The sequence below is a fragment of the Oculina patagonica genome, chromosome 1 (genome assembly GCF_052425735.1).
Source record: "Oculina patagonica isolate OP01 chromosome 1, crgOcupat, whole genome shotgun sequence".
Lineage (NCBI taxonomy): Eukaryota > Metazoa > Cnidaria > Anthozoa > Scleractinia > Oculinidae > Oculina > Oculina patagonica.
The window spans coordinates 1,271,727-1,287,664 of NC_135758.1; the positions used below are offsets into that span (position 1 = coordinate 1,271,727).

The 15,938-nt window shown below is 41.7% G+C and overlaps 2 protein-coding genes across 4 annotated transcripts in view; one reads left to right on the forward strand and one right to left on the reverse strand.

Annotated features, from left to right (window-relative positions):
- Positions 1 to 15,938, reverse strand: part of LOC144648698 (uncharacterized) — a 197,111-nt gene that overhangs the window by 100,688 nt on the left and 80,485 nt on the right. The window lies entirely within an intron of this gene.
- The window catches only part of LOC144649729 (MAM and LDL-receptor class A domain-containing protein 1-like), a 55,691-nt gene that overhangs the window by 8,892 nt on the left and 30,861 nt on the right, over positions 1 to 15,938 (forward strand). Inside the window, exons 5-16 of one of the 2 annotated variants that reach the window (XM_078509333.1) lie at positions 201 to 285; positions 766 to 922; positions 1,231 to 1,427; positions 1,860 to 2,156; positions 3,261 to 3,557; positions 4,053 to 4,203; positions 5,048 to 5,247; positions 6,220 to 6,513; positions 7,029 to 7,224; positions 7,478 to 8,073; positions 8,709 to 8,840; positions 15,118 to 15,353. In XM_078509333.1, the coding sequence (XP_078365459.1) occupies positions 201 to 285; positions 766 to 922; positions 1,231 to 1,427; positions 1,860 to 2,156; positions 3,261 to 3,557; positions 4,053 to 4,203; positions 5,048 to 5,247; positions 6,220 to 6,513; positions 7,029 to 7,224; positions 7,478 to 8,073; positions 8,709 to 8,840; positions 15,118 to 15,353 (2,838 nt within the window). The remainder of the gene's footprint in view (positions 1 to 200; positions 286 to 765; positions 923 to 1,230; positions 1,428 to 1,859; positions 2,157 to 3,260; positions 3,558 to 4,052; positions 4,204 to 5,047; positions 5,248 to 6,219; positions 6,514 to 7,028; positions 7,225 to 7,477; positions 8,074 to 8,708; positions 8,841 to 15,117; positions 15,354 to 15,938) is intronic. The other variant, XM_078509405.1, reaches the window with a different exon arrangement.

A 15,938-nucleotide genomic window follows, 5' to 3' on the forward strand; every position in this document is an offset into this window, starting at 1 on the left:
GTCATAATAAAGTGGCCAAGCAGCATCAAAACTCATGGATACATAGTTGACATACAAAATTTCGGCATGGGAGAGGGCGGTTGGTATAAATCGTCCCCACCTCTATTGTGCGTCACAGGGTTGTGTCAGTATGCACAGATAACACCAAGAAAAGACCCACTGTTAAATACTGCTTAGATATTGTTTTTGCTCCTCCTTAGATTACTTTTGAAGGAATTAGGGGAGACTCTTTCACGGGGGACATTGCTATTGATGACGTGTCCATTGTCGAGGGAATGTGTCAAGGTACGTCCGCGACTTTTATTTTCTACCGTAGTTATGATCATGAAAGTATACGGCATTGCACAACAAAAAAAAAGATGATGAAACCGATGTGAGCTGCCTTAAGAGGCTGTCCCTTCAAAAATGATCTGGTAGAACTATTTTGAAAAATAGATTTTCATAATTTATTGTTCATTGGAGGCCTATTGTGTACTTAATTTACTACAGCCTGCTTTTTTCGTGAATCTTTATTGAAATATTTTTCTGCCCACTGATACCAGATTTAAACCTACGTCTGTGAGGTCTTTTTTTATATCACTTTTTGCTTAGCTTTACCCAGTGGAGACTTAATTTTTCCACTCGACTAAGGTTAAAAGGTAAATTGGAAAAGTAAAAAACAACAACAACAACACAAGAAAAAAACAACAAATATATACTTTCTTTGGCGAAAAAATGTACATGTATTGGACCATAATGATCGACGACAGTTATTTATTTTTTTAGAGTGCACGAACATAGTAAACCAATCCTCTGGAAGACTGAATATCAGCTATACAAGTGAATTTGAGCCATACTGCAACTGGATACTTGGAGATGCCGGGATACCTCAAGCAGTTGCCATTCTTTCGATCCGCCAAGTGAACTTTAGTGGTTACAGCAGGTAGGTTGTACTTGTTTCATGTTTTTATGTTAGCTTTGGTACACGACTGAAATAAGCACAACCTTGATAGCGTCACCCTGTTTTATTTTGATTATACATCAGGCCATGTTTCTTGCCTTTTTTTTTGTGAAGCAAGAACGTGGTGATTAGCTGGAAACCTTTAAGTCTGTAAAAGTAGTTTAAGCCTTTTTGTATCAAAGACTATTTCAGTCGTATTCGGTAAAAAAATGGACATATATTTGGATTTGTTCCATTGCGTGAAGCTCGATTTATGCACTGAGTAAGCGTTAACAATTTTGATTTTACAGTGAGTACATTAAAGGTTTTGATGGAAATGGAACCGAGGTTTTTGCTGTACACGAATGGGATCCCGCCTCCTCCAATAACACTTTCCAGTATGTTCCGTTTGGACAATCAAACAATATCACAATACAAGTGTCTCTTGTCAACAGCCAGAGTTATGTCATTCTTGATTATGGCATTTTGAGGCAACGCCTGAATTTAGGTAAGAAATTAAAGATAAGAAAATACCATTTTGTTCGAATACAAGTACACAGCTTCTTCCGTTAAAAAAAATAAAGCTTAGAATCATTTACTTTTTAAAGAGGGAAAAGCAACGTCGATGGGTTGGTTTTGTTAGTTAGTTTGGTTGTAAGGTTTTATTGGAATTCGGAAATGCGGATATTTCTAAGGCAGAAAAACGGAAAAAAAAAAACGATGGGATCAAGTAACAGTAGTCTTGTTTACCACATGAAGAACAAAGAGTCTTTATCTATCACGGCTAACAACTGAGTCGTTCTCGAAACTTTTTGCGTCTGGAAAGCCTTACAACACCCAACAACACACTAACTATGTCCATGGATTCAGAAATATTTATTTTACAGTTTTATGTTTTAACATTTTACTTCGATTGTTTTTATAACTACTTTTACTGCAGCTTCCCTTTTGGTTGGCTGGAACGTTACTGTGGTGAACAAAACAGCAAAAAGTATCAGGATAATCTGGAGCCACCCGACCAATCTTCTCAGTGGTGGAGTACGTTTTTATGTTGCCTTTGCCAGAAAGATTATCAGCAGCAGCGAACCAACTGGCGAAATCGTGGATCAAAACACAACAGAATCTGAGATTATGCACCTTAGTGAATACACAGAGTATAATGTTGGTGTTGTAGTCGTTGATGGCGATGGGATACCATTTAAAAGTAACGAAGTTTTAGTAACAACCGATGAAGGGGGTAAGTTCCACTACAAAGACGGCCTCATATGGGGCGGGTTCAATTTTCCCTTGGTCGCAACAAACTTTTCCTTGTGTTCTCCTGTTTTCTAAAAGTATTTATTTTTCGATTTTGGCGTTGGTTGTTCACTAATATAACATGCTTTTGTTCCCGTATATTCCAGTCCCTGAACTCTCTCTTCCGCGCGCCCTATACTGGGGCTGAACCCAGGCGCGCGAAGAGAGAGTCCAGAATAACTTGCATGCGCATGCGCCAGTTTCCCCCCCCCCCCAAAAAAAAAAAAATTGGGGGAAAACCATAAATTATTTGGCAGCACTTTTGAAAACGCGCGTGCACAGATGACGAGTTCAACTACGCGAAAGTGTACTAAAGCTGGATCACCGGAATAATTTTGGAAGCCTAGTTTTCCAATCAGTGTCTACTAAAAGCTAACGGCCAAAACAGAAATCGCTATCCGTCAACTTTTCCTAGTTTTATAGCCGTTTATTGAATTGGTTTTGGATGCAACTGAGCACAGTTTTTTTCGTGCATTTATTCGCGCGCTTGGTCGCGTAGTTGAATTCTTCATTTGAGCGAGCATTTTTAGCCAAGCGCGCGCGTGCCAAGCAAGTGATGCCACACTCCTAGCTCTGATTGGTTCGTTCTGAGCATGCGCATGCAAGTTATTCTGGAGTCTCTCTTTGCGCACCTGGGTTCAACCCCTATAAAAGGCGCGCGGAAGAGAGAGTTCAGGGACTGGACTAGTTTCCGTATTGTATTTTTCCTTTGTTCCCATGTTCCCAAAAAGTTATTAATAATGGCCCCTTTTATAGCCTTTAAAAGTTGCTTCGTTTATGAATACGTCACAGCCACACTTTGATATTGTTTTATTTTTGCTGCTTTGGAAATTTCTTCAAATGAAAATTTACAAATGTGCTTCCAGTTTGACGTAATTATAAGCATGCATAGTGACTATTGCAATTCGTCCTTTGCTTGAAAAATGCTGACTCTTCCCCAGTCGTCTTCAGTTTGTCCGTCTTGACTAGAGAAAAATGCAGAAATAAAAGAAATGAACATCAGAACCGTCATAGCAACCAACCTTTAAATGTTTTTTTTGTTTTTCAGTTCCAAACAGAGCGCCAAGTGGTGTTCGGGTGAATAGCGTCGAGTTTACATCGGACCTTCTGGTGGAGTGGAACCCTCTTCCCCAGTTCTACGCCAATGGCATACTGTTAGGGTACACGATCTACTACAAAGAAAACGACGTTTCGTCTCCGTTTAAAAGCATCCATGGAAGTTTCCATAACCCTACACAATCCACGTTAAAAGATCTTAAACCAGCACAGGAATACCTCATCGCTGTAGCCGCTTTCACTTCCAAGGGCGTAGGGCCATTGTCGGACTTTGTTGTTGGTACCACAGGTCTGTTAGATCCTGGATTATTTAATTTGTTTCTGTTTAATCTGTTAGGTGACACAAATCCAGTTTTGATCTCTCTCCACTCTGTACAGGGCTAGAAATGAACTATTATTATTCATAAGCAGTTGTAGTACGTTCACCTGCAGATGCTAACAAAGAAGATACAGTTTTCAATATATAATTGCAATCACGTCGACTTAACTATTTTGAGAGCAGTTTTGAAGATAATGAACCGTGATAAAATACTTTCAATTGTATTAAGCAAGACAAATAGTAGGGCATTAGAAAACTGTAGGATATTGACTTTTGGTCATTGTATACCTGATATGTATTCGTTGAGTCCATTCCTTTTATGTTTAACCTTTTGAGAAACAAATGCCCTGGATACGCTCAAACCGAGCATGGCTTTTGTGTTTCGACATATAACAGATAAATAAATAAACCTTACAAAAATCGATTCCATTTAAGTGTTAAATTGCTTTGGTTTCCCTTTTCTAGGCTCTTCATTCTCTGTAAATGAGACCTTTGGCCATATAGAGGCAAAAGCCACGAGTGACAATGATATCCTTTACTGGGAAATACAAGGTGCTGGCATCCGCGAGGCCGTTGCCTTCATATCTGTTCAAGAATTAAATTTTTACTCTTGCAGGTATAGTGAAGTCTCAGTTGGATATTTCTTTCTAGAAAGTCAGTTTTCTCGTGAATGTGATCTAGTCTCGAACTGGGGACACTTTGCTAACCCAGCAGTTTAACAATTTGTTGGCAGAAGTAATCAATAATATTTAAAAATAACCAACAAAAACAGATGCCTTACTGATACACATACTTACTTACTTATAGCCAAAGCCCTAAGTGGGCATAGGGCCGGACATTCTCCTTCGCCATGCTGCACGGTCGCGGGCAGCCACCGCTGCCTCGTTCCACGAGCCGAAACCCAAAGCCGCTCTTTCTCTTTCGGCAGTTCTTCGCCAAGTCTCCCTCGGTCTGCCACGACTTCGCCTTCCCTCTGGGGCCCACGTTACACATATTATTAGTAAAACCACCGCGAAATAATTCAAACAATTCAAATGTGATTGCGCGATGCAGCCGTTGTGTCACTTTGTGTTACTTAGCCCACAAATGGCCACTGCTCGGAATAATTGATTTTTCAGTAGCTCAGTGGTTAGAGCGTCTGACTAGTGGTCGTCGGTTCAAATCCCATCTGTGAACTCAGAATTTTTTTTCTAAGTTCTTCTCTCATAAAACACACGTCATGCCAATATCATGAATTTTTTGACAAATGTAAAAGTTATCATTTATTTTTTTTTCAACTATCAAAATGGTGTTAAAAATTAATTAGGGTATTACTTTGTAAACTAAAAGTAACAGTATCATGAATTAGCTCATAAAATGAAAGAAGGAATGATTATTTTGGTACAAATGTTGTACCATTAATTGATATGCATTGTACGCAAATCTAAATGTAATATTTTCCTTTTTCCCTAATAATTCAGTGATCAGGAATTTGCCAAGATCATCGACGGAAATGGAACTGAAGTTCTCTATCACTTTGGTTGTGCGTCGTTTGCTCCAGAAATTCTAGCGGATGTTGCCTTTGGTCTCTCAAGTAACATATCCATCCAAGTAAACACAAAAAGTCAAGACAGCAGTATTAAGATAAAGTTCGCCATTTTGAAAAAAGGTCTGACGTCAGGTGCGTTAAAAATCAACTATTAAAATGTTGTCGCAGTGCTACTGTTTCTGCTTGTACTCTCACTACTATATATTTAGTCTGAAGTGCAGGTGTATTTGGGCGCAAACGCTGACTGCATATTACGACGGCCATCTTGGTAGAGTAGGCGCACAGAGAACTGGAACTAGTCAAAAGTGTCCCCAATGGAGAGTTTGACTAGCCTCAATCCTCTACCCGTCAAGCATCCAAGATGGCGACTAAAAAAGACCGATTGTTATTATCGAGCGTTCGGACGCCAAAAACGCCTGAACTGCAGGCTACTATGTCTTCAGCGGCAGCTTTGTTTTCTAAAGCTTTATACTAAAGATATGCTGTTGGTGCTGCTTCTGCTTTCTTTTCTTAGATAATAGTACTGCTTCCTTAACGACTGGACCTGTGATGGTTGCTGCTGCTGCTGCTGCTACTGCTTATGCTATTGCTACTAGTTTTGCTACTACTACCACTGCTAACATCCCTACTGCTACTGCTTTTGCTGCTCCAGCTACTACTGTTGCCATTACTACTGTGCTGCTGCTGCTGCTGCTTCTGTTTCTACTACTACTGCTGCTACTACCACTTTTTTTATCACCACTACCACCAGCATCACCACCACCACTCGGTCAAACACAAAATATATTTCTTAAATAAAATTTGTGTTTGTTTAATGAGGCCCTGTTAGGGGTTTTAGGATAAGGGATAACTCACAAAAATATTTTAGGGATAAGGGATAAATGTTTAAATAATGATAGGGATAAGGTATAACATCACATTAAAAGCTCAGTTTTAGGGATAATAAAAAACAAAACAATAGGGATAACAGCTTTGGTAATTTTAGGGATAAGGAATAAATGCCCTCAAAATTATTGGGGTAAGGGATAACCTAAACCCCCCTAACAGAGCCTCTTTAATGAAAGTTATTTGGTTTAAAGTAAATTTTCTTGCATGTTTCCCTAGCTATACTAGTTTCGGGATGGAATTTGACAATCTTCAACCAAACATCCACCAGCTTTACCCTACAATGGACAAAACTCAATGAAACATTTGCTAACCAATGCGCACAGTTTTACTTAGTTGAAGTTAAGAGCATCCAAGGCATCATATTGACTGTAGAAACTGTTCCCGGAAACGCTGCAACTACAGTTATTGAAAGATTGTCTCCTTCAACAAATTATCGTGTGACTGTTTTTGGCGTTGATGACACTGGACAACCACACAAGAGCTTGGAAAATGTGACTACAACTAAAGAAGGTACGTACGGAACGAAAGAATTATTTAGTTTTGCATGCTAATAGGCCATCGCAGCTCTTACATAAAAGGCAAAATTTCAACGGAGTTTCTGGTTATGGTGTGATACTGGAGGTTGCAATGAGCCAACGAAGCAGAATGGATGTAACATGATTTTTTATAGTGAATGTTATAAAGTATAGTACACGTCGGGGTTAATGAATTTGTATACAGCAAGTCGAAGGGACGTGTATTGACGTGTTCCAAGGCAATACACAAGGCACGTCTGTAGCTTGAAGCTGCTATGTATGTAGTTATTGCACTCGGACGGGGCTACCCAAAGCCTTTATTAAGATAGTTAATGTGTCTTTTCCCCAGCGAGGCTCACAATTGGTTTTCTTGATCCGTTAGTATAATTAACTAACCTCCTTAGAGTATAACCTGCGATTAACGTGGTCCGGATTTGAGCACTTCAATGGACAGCAACTACAAGTGCGTCACTTCCTTAATATAATTTTGTTTTTATTTTTTGAGTTTAGTAACGTGTGGCTTCAGACCACCCATAAACCGAATTGTCGGTGGTACCGAAGCACCCGTCAACAGCTGGCCATGGCAGGTGATGGTGACGGACAATTCTGGAAATCAGTTCTGTGGAGGGTCATTAGTGGATCCGTATTGGGTGGTGACAGCAGCTCATTGTCTGGTTGGGGAAACGGCATCTAGTATCAAGATAAGGTAGCTATTAGCCTAAATCCATTAAAGTTATTCATTGCTAACGAAGCTGAAAAAAATAAAGAAAAAAAGGAAATAAAACAATGACGATGACAATTCTAAGAGGTGACAACAATCAAGAAGGAGGGTGGAGGAGGGAAATGGGAGAGGAATGAGTAAGGCAGGAGAACCAGGAGGAGGAGGAGGAGAAAAAATACATTTTTGATGAAATCGGAATGGTTCGTGTTGAAATGTGAAATGTTTGTTCTATTTTTAGAGTGGGGGCGCATTACAGAACAAATGGCAGCGTTGGAACAGAACAAGACATCAAAATTGCAAAAATTATAACACACGAGAATTACAAGACCCCTCTGTCAGACAGCAATGATATCGCACTACTTAATCTCGCTAGTCCTGCTCTTATTGGAGAAGGAGTTGGGCTTGTTTGCTTGCCTGAAACCAGCCTTCAACTTCCCTTTGATAACCTTGACGAAATGTGCTGGATAACTGGTTGGGGAACTTTATCTTTTTTGGGCTCTTCACCAAATACACTGCAGCAAGCGTCTGTACCACTGGTGTCGAGACAACGTTGCACGAATGCTTACCCAGGCTTTATCGACGATTCGATGCTGTGTGCTGGTTTTGATGAAGGAGGAGTTGATGCTTGTCAAGGTGATAGTGGTGGACCACTGGTTTGTGAGTTTCAAGGTACCTGGTATCTTGAGGGAGCTACCAGCTTTGGCAACGGATGTGCTGAACCAAACTTTTTTGGAGTATACGCCAAAGTTCGCAACTTTTTATCGTGGTTATCAACAAATATGTACAGAGTTGTTGAACCTACTTTATCACCACAGAACCAGTCATCTTCATTAGGTAAGCATAAATATTATTATTTTATATCTCTCTGCTTATATTCAATTCCTTGTGTGTAAACAAAAAATTGCGTATCAAGCATATTCTTTTTGTTCGAAATAAATTTTATTCGTGAAGGTTTCACCTTTTTACGCCCGCTTAATTAGCTTTCAGAAGTTTCTAGGAATGGCCCTTATTGAAGCAATTCAAAAGTTCAAAACTCTACATAAGTAAAGGTATAAATCAAAAAGGGCCTTTCCAGAAGCTTGGGAATTATAAAAACTAACAAACAATGACTGGTATTCTAGTTGCCACTATTTTGTTTCCATCCATATCGCTGTTGCCATGCTTTGCCGTGTTAAGCTGCATTCAACCCTCCCCTGACGTTATTGCTGGGTGACATTTAAAACATAAAAACTGTCATTGTTTTTGATCATGACTTTTTTACATACCGATAACCGTGTACTCCTTTTGTCTTATCGTTTTGTTGTGTGTTGAATTAGTGGTCAAGCATTGTCTTTTGGATCGGCAAGCATTTTTTGGGATGCCTGTAGTCGTACAAGGGGACACCCTGTTTCATTTAGTTGGTTATATAACTAAAAATCGAATTAAGGTTTAGGAAAGATATCTAATTGCTTGTTTTGCTACTTTTACAGTCTGGTGTAATTTTGAAGACGGTTTGTGTTCTGGATGGAATCAATCGTCTTCAGATGATTTTGATTGGACGCTAGCATCTGGTGGGACGCCCTCCTCTTCAACGGGTCCAACAGACGGGCAAGGTGGTTCAGGTTGGATTCTGTTTTGTCTTTGCTTTTTGATTGTCATTGTTGTTTTTCTACTTATTATTCTATTTGATTGTTTTGCATCTCTTGAACAAAAATAATAAGAAGTCTTTTTAAAAATGTCCAAAAAAACGATTTTTTAACGTCGACTTTAATTTGTTAAATGCCAGGAAGTGTATAAAAATTAACTTTAAAAACATATTTAAAATAACTTAAAACTTAAAATAGGCTCCAAGTAAGCTCATTGTCGCAAGAGAAGAGGTATAAGAAATACATCTTAGTCACTTATATTTTGGTTCGATCGCCCTGCGGCTCGCCAATACTGCAAGACTAGTCCGGCCTTGCTATACGGGAGAGATGTAGACTTGCTACAGGCTCGCTGTCGACTCAAATAACATATCACCAGCAGAAAATGTATAGCAATATTACCCACTCAATAATAATAAGAGATTAATGATAGAACTTGTTACTTTCCTGGTGTTACGAATGGATTCGGTTTGGTGAAGCAAACGTTTACCAGACTGAACGCAGGATTCTCGGTAACACAACAATTTTACTCAATTCCAGCTTAACATGTCGCACCCTTCGACAATCAACTCAAAACACTTCTCGTCTGAAGTTCTTCTCGGAAAGTCTCTATCACGTGGCCTAAGCGAAAGTCTAAAAATAAACATCCTCGTGGGAAAATACGTCACATGGTCAATGTCACGAACAATGTCACGCTCAGTTTCGGAAGTAACACAATTTTTTGTAACATAACCCCCTCTTAAAAAGAAATTTGCAAACATTTCTCAATAATAACGAAAAATTGACTTTACAGAATTGGGGGTAGTCCAGTGTCTTAGATTTGTCCTTCTTACTCAACCACTCGGCTCAGGTAGTCTGCTCCAACATTGTCTGATCTCTTGATAGCTTCAACCTTCAGGTTATAGCTCTGAAGAAAGATCGCCCAGCGCATAAGGCGACTGTTCACGAACTTAGCACTGTTCATGTACTTGAGAGGCTCGTGATCTGTCTGCAGTACAAAACGTACTCCATACAAGTATAGGTGAAATCTCTTGATCCCCCACACAATGGCTAAACACTCCTTCTCGATAGTAGAATAATTCCGCTCCGCGTTGGACAGTTTCTTGCTAGCGTAACAGACTGGAAACAGCTTTCCTTCATGCTCTTGCATTAGAACAGCGCCAATGCCATTATCTGATGCGTCAGTTCTCAAGTAGTACGTCTTGCTAGGATCAGGAAGATGCAGAATTGGCGTGCTTGTAAGGTGTGCCTTGACTGACTGGTAGGCTTTCTCCTGGGCTTCACCCCACTCCACTCTGTTCGGCTGGCCCTTGCGTGTTAGGTCCGAGAGGGGAGCTACCACTGCAGCGAAATTTGGGATGAAATCTCGGTAGTATCCGGCCAATCCCATGAACGAACGGATCTGCTTCTTGGTGCTAGGTCTTGGGGCGTCTCTAATCTTAGCCACATTATCCTCATGAAGTCCTACTAGACCACACTGCAACTGATGACCAAGAAACTCAACACTGTCTACGCCAAAAATGCACTTGCTTGGTCTGACTGTCATCCCGAACTGTAGTAGTCGCTTGAATAGCTCACGAAGGGCTTCGAGATGCTCCTCCCACGTACGGGTGTGGACTAGGATATCGTCCCAGTAGAATTCGACGTTTGGCAGATCCTTCAGTAATCTTTTCATGGCGCGTTTAAGGGTTGCTGCGGAATTAACCATCCCAAATGGCATTTTCAAGAACTCATACAACCCATCGGGCGTTACAAAGGCCGTCTTCGGGATGTCTTCCTCCGGTATGGTTATCTGCCAGTATCCTTTGCTAAGGTCAATCTTCGAAAAGTACTTGTCACCGTTTAATTTCTGGAAAAGCTCCTCTGCAGTTGGCATTGGTTCAGGATCAAATACAGTTAGCTTGTTTAACTTTCTGTAATCAACGCATACCCTGTTCGTCCCATCCTTTTTCTTCACAACAACAACGGGTGACGAATACGGCGAATTAGATTCTCTGACCACGCCCATCTTAATCATATCGTTAATATCCTCCTTAAGAGATTCTCTGAGGCTGTACGGAACAGGATACGGCTTAGATCTGACTGGCTCCTCTGACGTAAGCTTGACGTGGTGCTGAACCAAGTTCGTGGTACCGGGCGCTTCGGTGAATAGACTTGAGAACTGGTGTGCCAAGTCCATAAACTCATCTCTTTGGTCATCTCTAAGATTGGGTCCTGTAGTCACGTCATGGATAGACTCCTTCGGTACATATCCTCCAATCTCCAGGAAGTCGGCTTCAACTTCTGTCTCCTCAGTCTCAGCCTCAATTGCCACCGCGGACACTTCTGCTGGCTCCTCTCGCTCAAAATACTTCTTGAGAAGGTTGACATGGTAAACTCTCTCTTTGCCCTTGACTTTGACCTTGTAATCGTTAAGGCCTACAACAGCGCTGACTTCAAAAGGGCCTTTCCACTGCATTAGCAACTTGTTGTGGTCAGTTGGCAGTAATACAAGTACCTTGTCCCCTGGCTGGAGCTTGCGAACCTTCGTTTTGCGGTCATAGTAGTGCTTCCCTTTCTGCTGGGATTTCTCCAACTCACTGTGGGCAAGGTTGAGAGTATCTTCTAGCTTCTCGCGCAGCTCGAAGACATACTGGTAACTGTTCTTTACTTCTGGTTCTTCTACTTCTTTCGTCCACAGTTCCTTCAGAATGTACATGGGTCCTCTGACAGCTCTCCCATACAATAGCTCAAACGGTGCAAATCCTGTAGACTCCTGGGGAACTTCACGGTAGGCAAACAGCAGCGGGTTGATGTAGCGATGCCACTGCTTTGGTTGCTCACTGCACAATCTTTTCAGCATTAACTTCAGTGATCCATTAAACTTTTCGGTCATACCATTACACATGGGGTGGTACGGAGTTGTCGTCAGCTGCTTGATGCTCAAGAGACGCATTACCTCCTTCATACATTCAGAGACAAACTGTGTTCCCAGATCGCTAAGGATCTCTTCCGGTACTCCAAGGCGGCTGAAGATGTCTACTAGGGCTTCTGCAACGGTTTCTGTATCAATGTTCTTCAACGGCACAGCCTCTGGGTATCGAGTTGCATAATCCACGAGCGTCAGTATGTATCTGTGACCTTCCTCGCTTGGCGGGCTTATCGGACCAATCAGGTCGATTGCTACTCTCTTAAACGGCTTGTCAATTATCGGCATCTTCTCCAACGGAACTTTGGGGACTGACCCCTTTGGTACGGTCTTCTGACATACATCACAGGATTTACAATGTCGCGTGACATCTCCTTGGATACCAGGCCAGTAGAACGCAGCCTGAATTTTGTCAGCTGTCTTCTTTATGCCCATGTGTCCACCCATTATTGACCCGTGAGCTACATCCATGATTTGGCGTCTCAACGGGGTTGGAACCAGAACTTGTCTCACGGGCTTTCCACTATTTACGTACGGGTGCTTGTAAACTCGATACAGGACTCCGCTCTTTCGCTCAAATGAGATCTCAGCTTGGCCCTTCACTCGAGTGTCATCGCGGTCCCAGTACTTCTTCAGACTCGCATCCTCACGCTGCAACTGCATAAGCTTCCCTCTATCTACTATGGGACTCTCTGATGAACTTGGTACCTTCAATGGGGTATGTTCTCCGGCTTTCTTAGCTTGACCTCTAGTGGTCACGGCACACGCTTCCTGCCAGCTGGGGTCTGGGTCATCTGCGGCTCTTGCACCAGGCACATTACCAACGATAAGGTCATAGATCGCATTGGGGAGGCACTGTGCTTCAACTTTTCCTGACAGGTAAGGGGTGTCCACAGTGATCTTTGCAATAGGTACTTTTCTCACAGTATTGTCTATAAGCAGCATACAATTGAAGTCACCAGTGTACTGCTCCTCAGAAACTAACTCCTTCTTTACTACAATACCACTGCAACCAGTGTCTCTCAGAACATCCACTGTCTTTTCACCCACTCTACCCTTTACAACAGGCATCTTGCTTCTAGCTCCAGTCAACGGCTCCACGCACGCATTGCTAAGCAACGGAATCCTTTTTCCACAGGCTAAAAGGAGCTGATCCTCTTCAATACAAGACTTGACTTCCTCTGGCGTAGCGTTTAGCTGGGGTGGCTGAACTAGACAGCCAGCACTCACTTGGTCACGTGGTGCTGCAGGTACATGAGGCTTACTCGATCCTCCAGCCTTCGGCAAATTCACTTTGAGAGACACTTGGCAATTTCTCGCTTCATGTCCTTGCCTTCCACACAAGAAACACGACCTTAATACGGCTTGACAGTTGGCAGCTTTATGCCCCCGACCATTGCACTTGTAACACTGTACCTGGCTAGGCTGAATGGGCGGTTTCTTTGCGTCATCATCCTTTTGGGGTGGGGCTGGTGGTCTACTTCGTCCACTACTAAACACGTGCTTTCCATGAGCTTGTACGTACTGATCAGCAATCTGGGATATCTGTTCCAGTGTCTCTGGAGCCCTTTCACGTAAGTGAATGGCTAGTTCCTTCGGACATGAATTGATGAATTGCTCCTTGACTATCAAATCTCTTAGGCCATCAAAGCTCTTAGTGGTCTTAGAGAGTTCAACCCACCGCATTAGATATGTACTCAAGCGCACAACAAACTGATCAGGACTTTCATCAATCTCAGGCTTAGATACTCTAAATTTACGACGGTAGCCGTCCTCAGTTAAATCATACCTCTTCATCAGTGCCAGTTTCATTTTATCGTAATCCGTAGCGGCTTCCTCTGACAACCGTGAATAAACATCCAGGGCGCGTCCTGTCAACAGAGCACTACGCTTTGTAGCCCAACCATTCTTCTCCCACTTAGCGTTCGTGGCAAACCGTTCAAAACGCTGGAGATAGGCATCGAGGTCATCCTTACCGTCCACAAATGACGGTAGTTTAGGTGTCTTGGCTCGTTCCTCTTTGTTATTGTTCGGTTGTGCCGGGAAATGTCCATCTCCCGCCAAACGTGCTAGATCTAACTCATGCTGTCTTTTCGCGGCTTCGATCGCTTCTCTCTGTCTCAAAAGTTCCGCTTCCCTTTCCATTTTTCGGAGATCGCGTTCCTGGCGCCTTGCTTCTCTTTCATCTTCTTCTTGCCGACGTTTCTCGTCTCTCTGTTCGGCTTGTTGTCGACGTCTCTCTTCTTTCTCCTCTTGTTGTGTTCGAAGTCTCTCCTCTTTCTCTTCTTTTTCTCTCTGAAGTCTTTCCTCTTTCTCCTCTTGTTCTTTTACGAATTTCAGCAGCTTTTCTCCTTCGAGTCCAAACTTTTCTCCCAACTGAATAAACTTCTCCATTGCTAAAGACGCTTAAAAGTTTACCACAAAATAATCGAAGCAAACAATCTTCACAAACGCGACTCACTTGTAATTCGATTATCCTCGACGATAAGTTCCACAAACCACACACTTCGAATTAATTTGTTTCTTTCCTGCGATTACGGTAGTAAATAAACTCTTCGTTCTTGTGCTCCACTCACACACGGCAAATAATCAAACAAACAATCCACACAATTACTTTCGATTCTCCGGCTCGACGATAAACTCGACAAATCGACACAAACCACACACCTTGAAAGAAACTGTTCCTTTCTAGCGGTTAGGTTAGTAAATAAACACTTCTTGTTCTCTACACACCGCAAATAATCAAAACAAACAATTCTCACAGATGCCGCTTGCTTGTCCTTCGATTCTCCTCGACGATAAACTTCACAAAATCGCCACAAACCACACAACTTGAATAAATTTGCACCTTTCCTGGTTACGGTAGTAAAGTAAACGCTTCTTATGCTTCACTCCCGGACAGGCCCCCAATGTTACGAATGGATTCGGTTTGGTGAAGTAAACGTTTACCAGACTGAACGCAGGATTCTCGGTAACACAACAATTTTACTCAATTCCAGCTTAACATGTCGCACCCTTCGACAATCAACTCAAAACACTTCTCGTCTGAAGTTCTTCTCGGAAAGTCTCTATCACGTGGCCTAAGCGAAAGTCTAAAAATAAACATCCTCGTGGGAAAATACGTCACATGGTCAATGTCACGAACAATGTCACGCTCAGTTTCGGAAGTAACACAATTTTTTGTAACACCTGGAATAGAGAGTTTGAGCCACTTTTTTTCGGCCACGCGTTAATCAGTCTTATTATCGATCAATAAATTCATTCAGAAATACAATAATACAGTAGTCGTTTTACATCCAGGAAATTTAAACATTGACATGCATTTTTCCTTTCTGTTTGACGACACAGGCAATTTTTTGTACATCGAGGCGTCTTCCCCTGCAAAACCTGGAGAAAATGCAATACTTGTGGTTTCAGTTCCAACAACTAAAAATCCATCGTGTCTATCATTTTACTACCATATGTATGGGGCGTCGGTTGGAACTCTCAATGTCTACAGTGGCAATACCAAAGTTTTTTCTGCGTCAGGAAATCAGGGAAACAACTGGTTAAAAGCGAGAAGGAACATATATTTAGATGGAGTGGTAAGAAAAATCATGACTCCCTTTGACAGATATATTAAACCCTGTATCAAAGCGACCTTTTTGCACCCGCTTAGCTTTCAGTGTTGCGTGCATAGCTTCTACCTTTCGACATTCATCTTTCAACATGCTAAACAAACAAGGATCAAAATCTTCCAATCAAAGCACACTAGTATGAACTGACCTAGTGGTTTATTTCTGTAGGGGCAACACATAACAAACACTGGTGTGTGATTGTTGGATTTCGATCCTTGTTGTTTATCTTGTCTGAAGACGATGTCGAAAGACAAAACCTGTTGACATAATGCTGCGTCGTTTATTTAGGGGATGGATAATTAAAGCTGATTTCAAGTCCGTACTGCGCAGACTCGGGGTTTGTTTTCGTTTTTATTTTGAATTCGTTGAAACGTTACACTTCGGTGACAGCATACATGAAGTTTTTTAGTCCGCCATTACAGTTCGTTTCGTTCAAGAATTTCCGATGAGCTGAAACGTCGGTTTGAAATAGCGTCAAGGTTCCTCTACTCGTTATTATTTGTTCTACAAGGATATCTGGCGTTAATTATGAAGACAAAGGTAAGTTTTTCG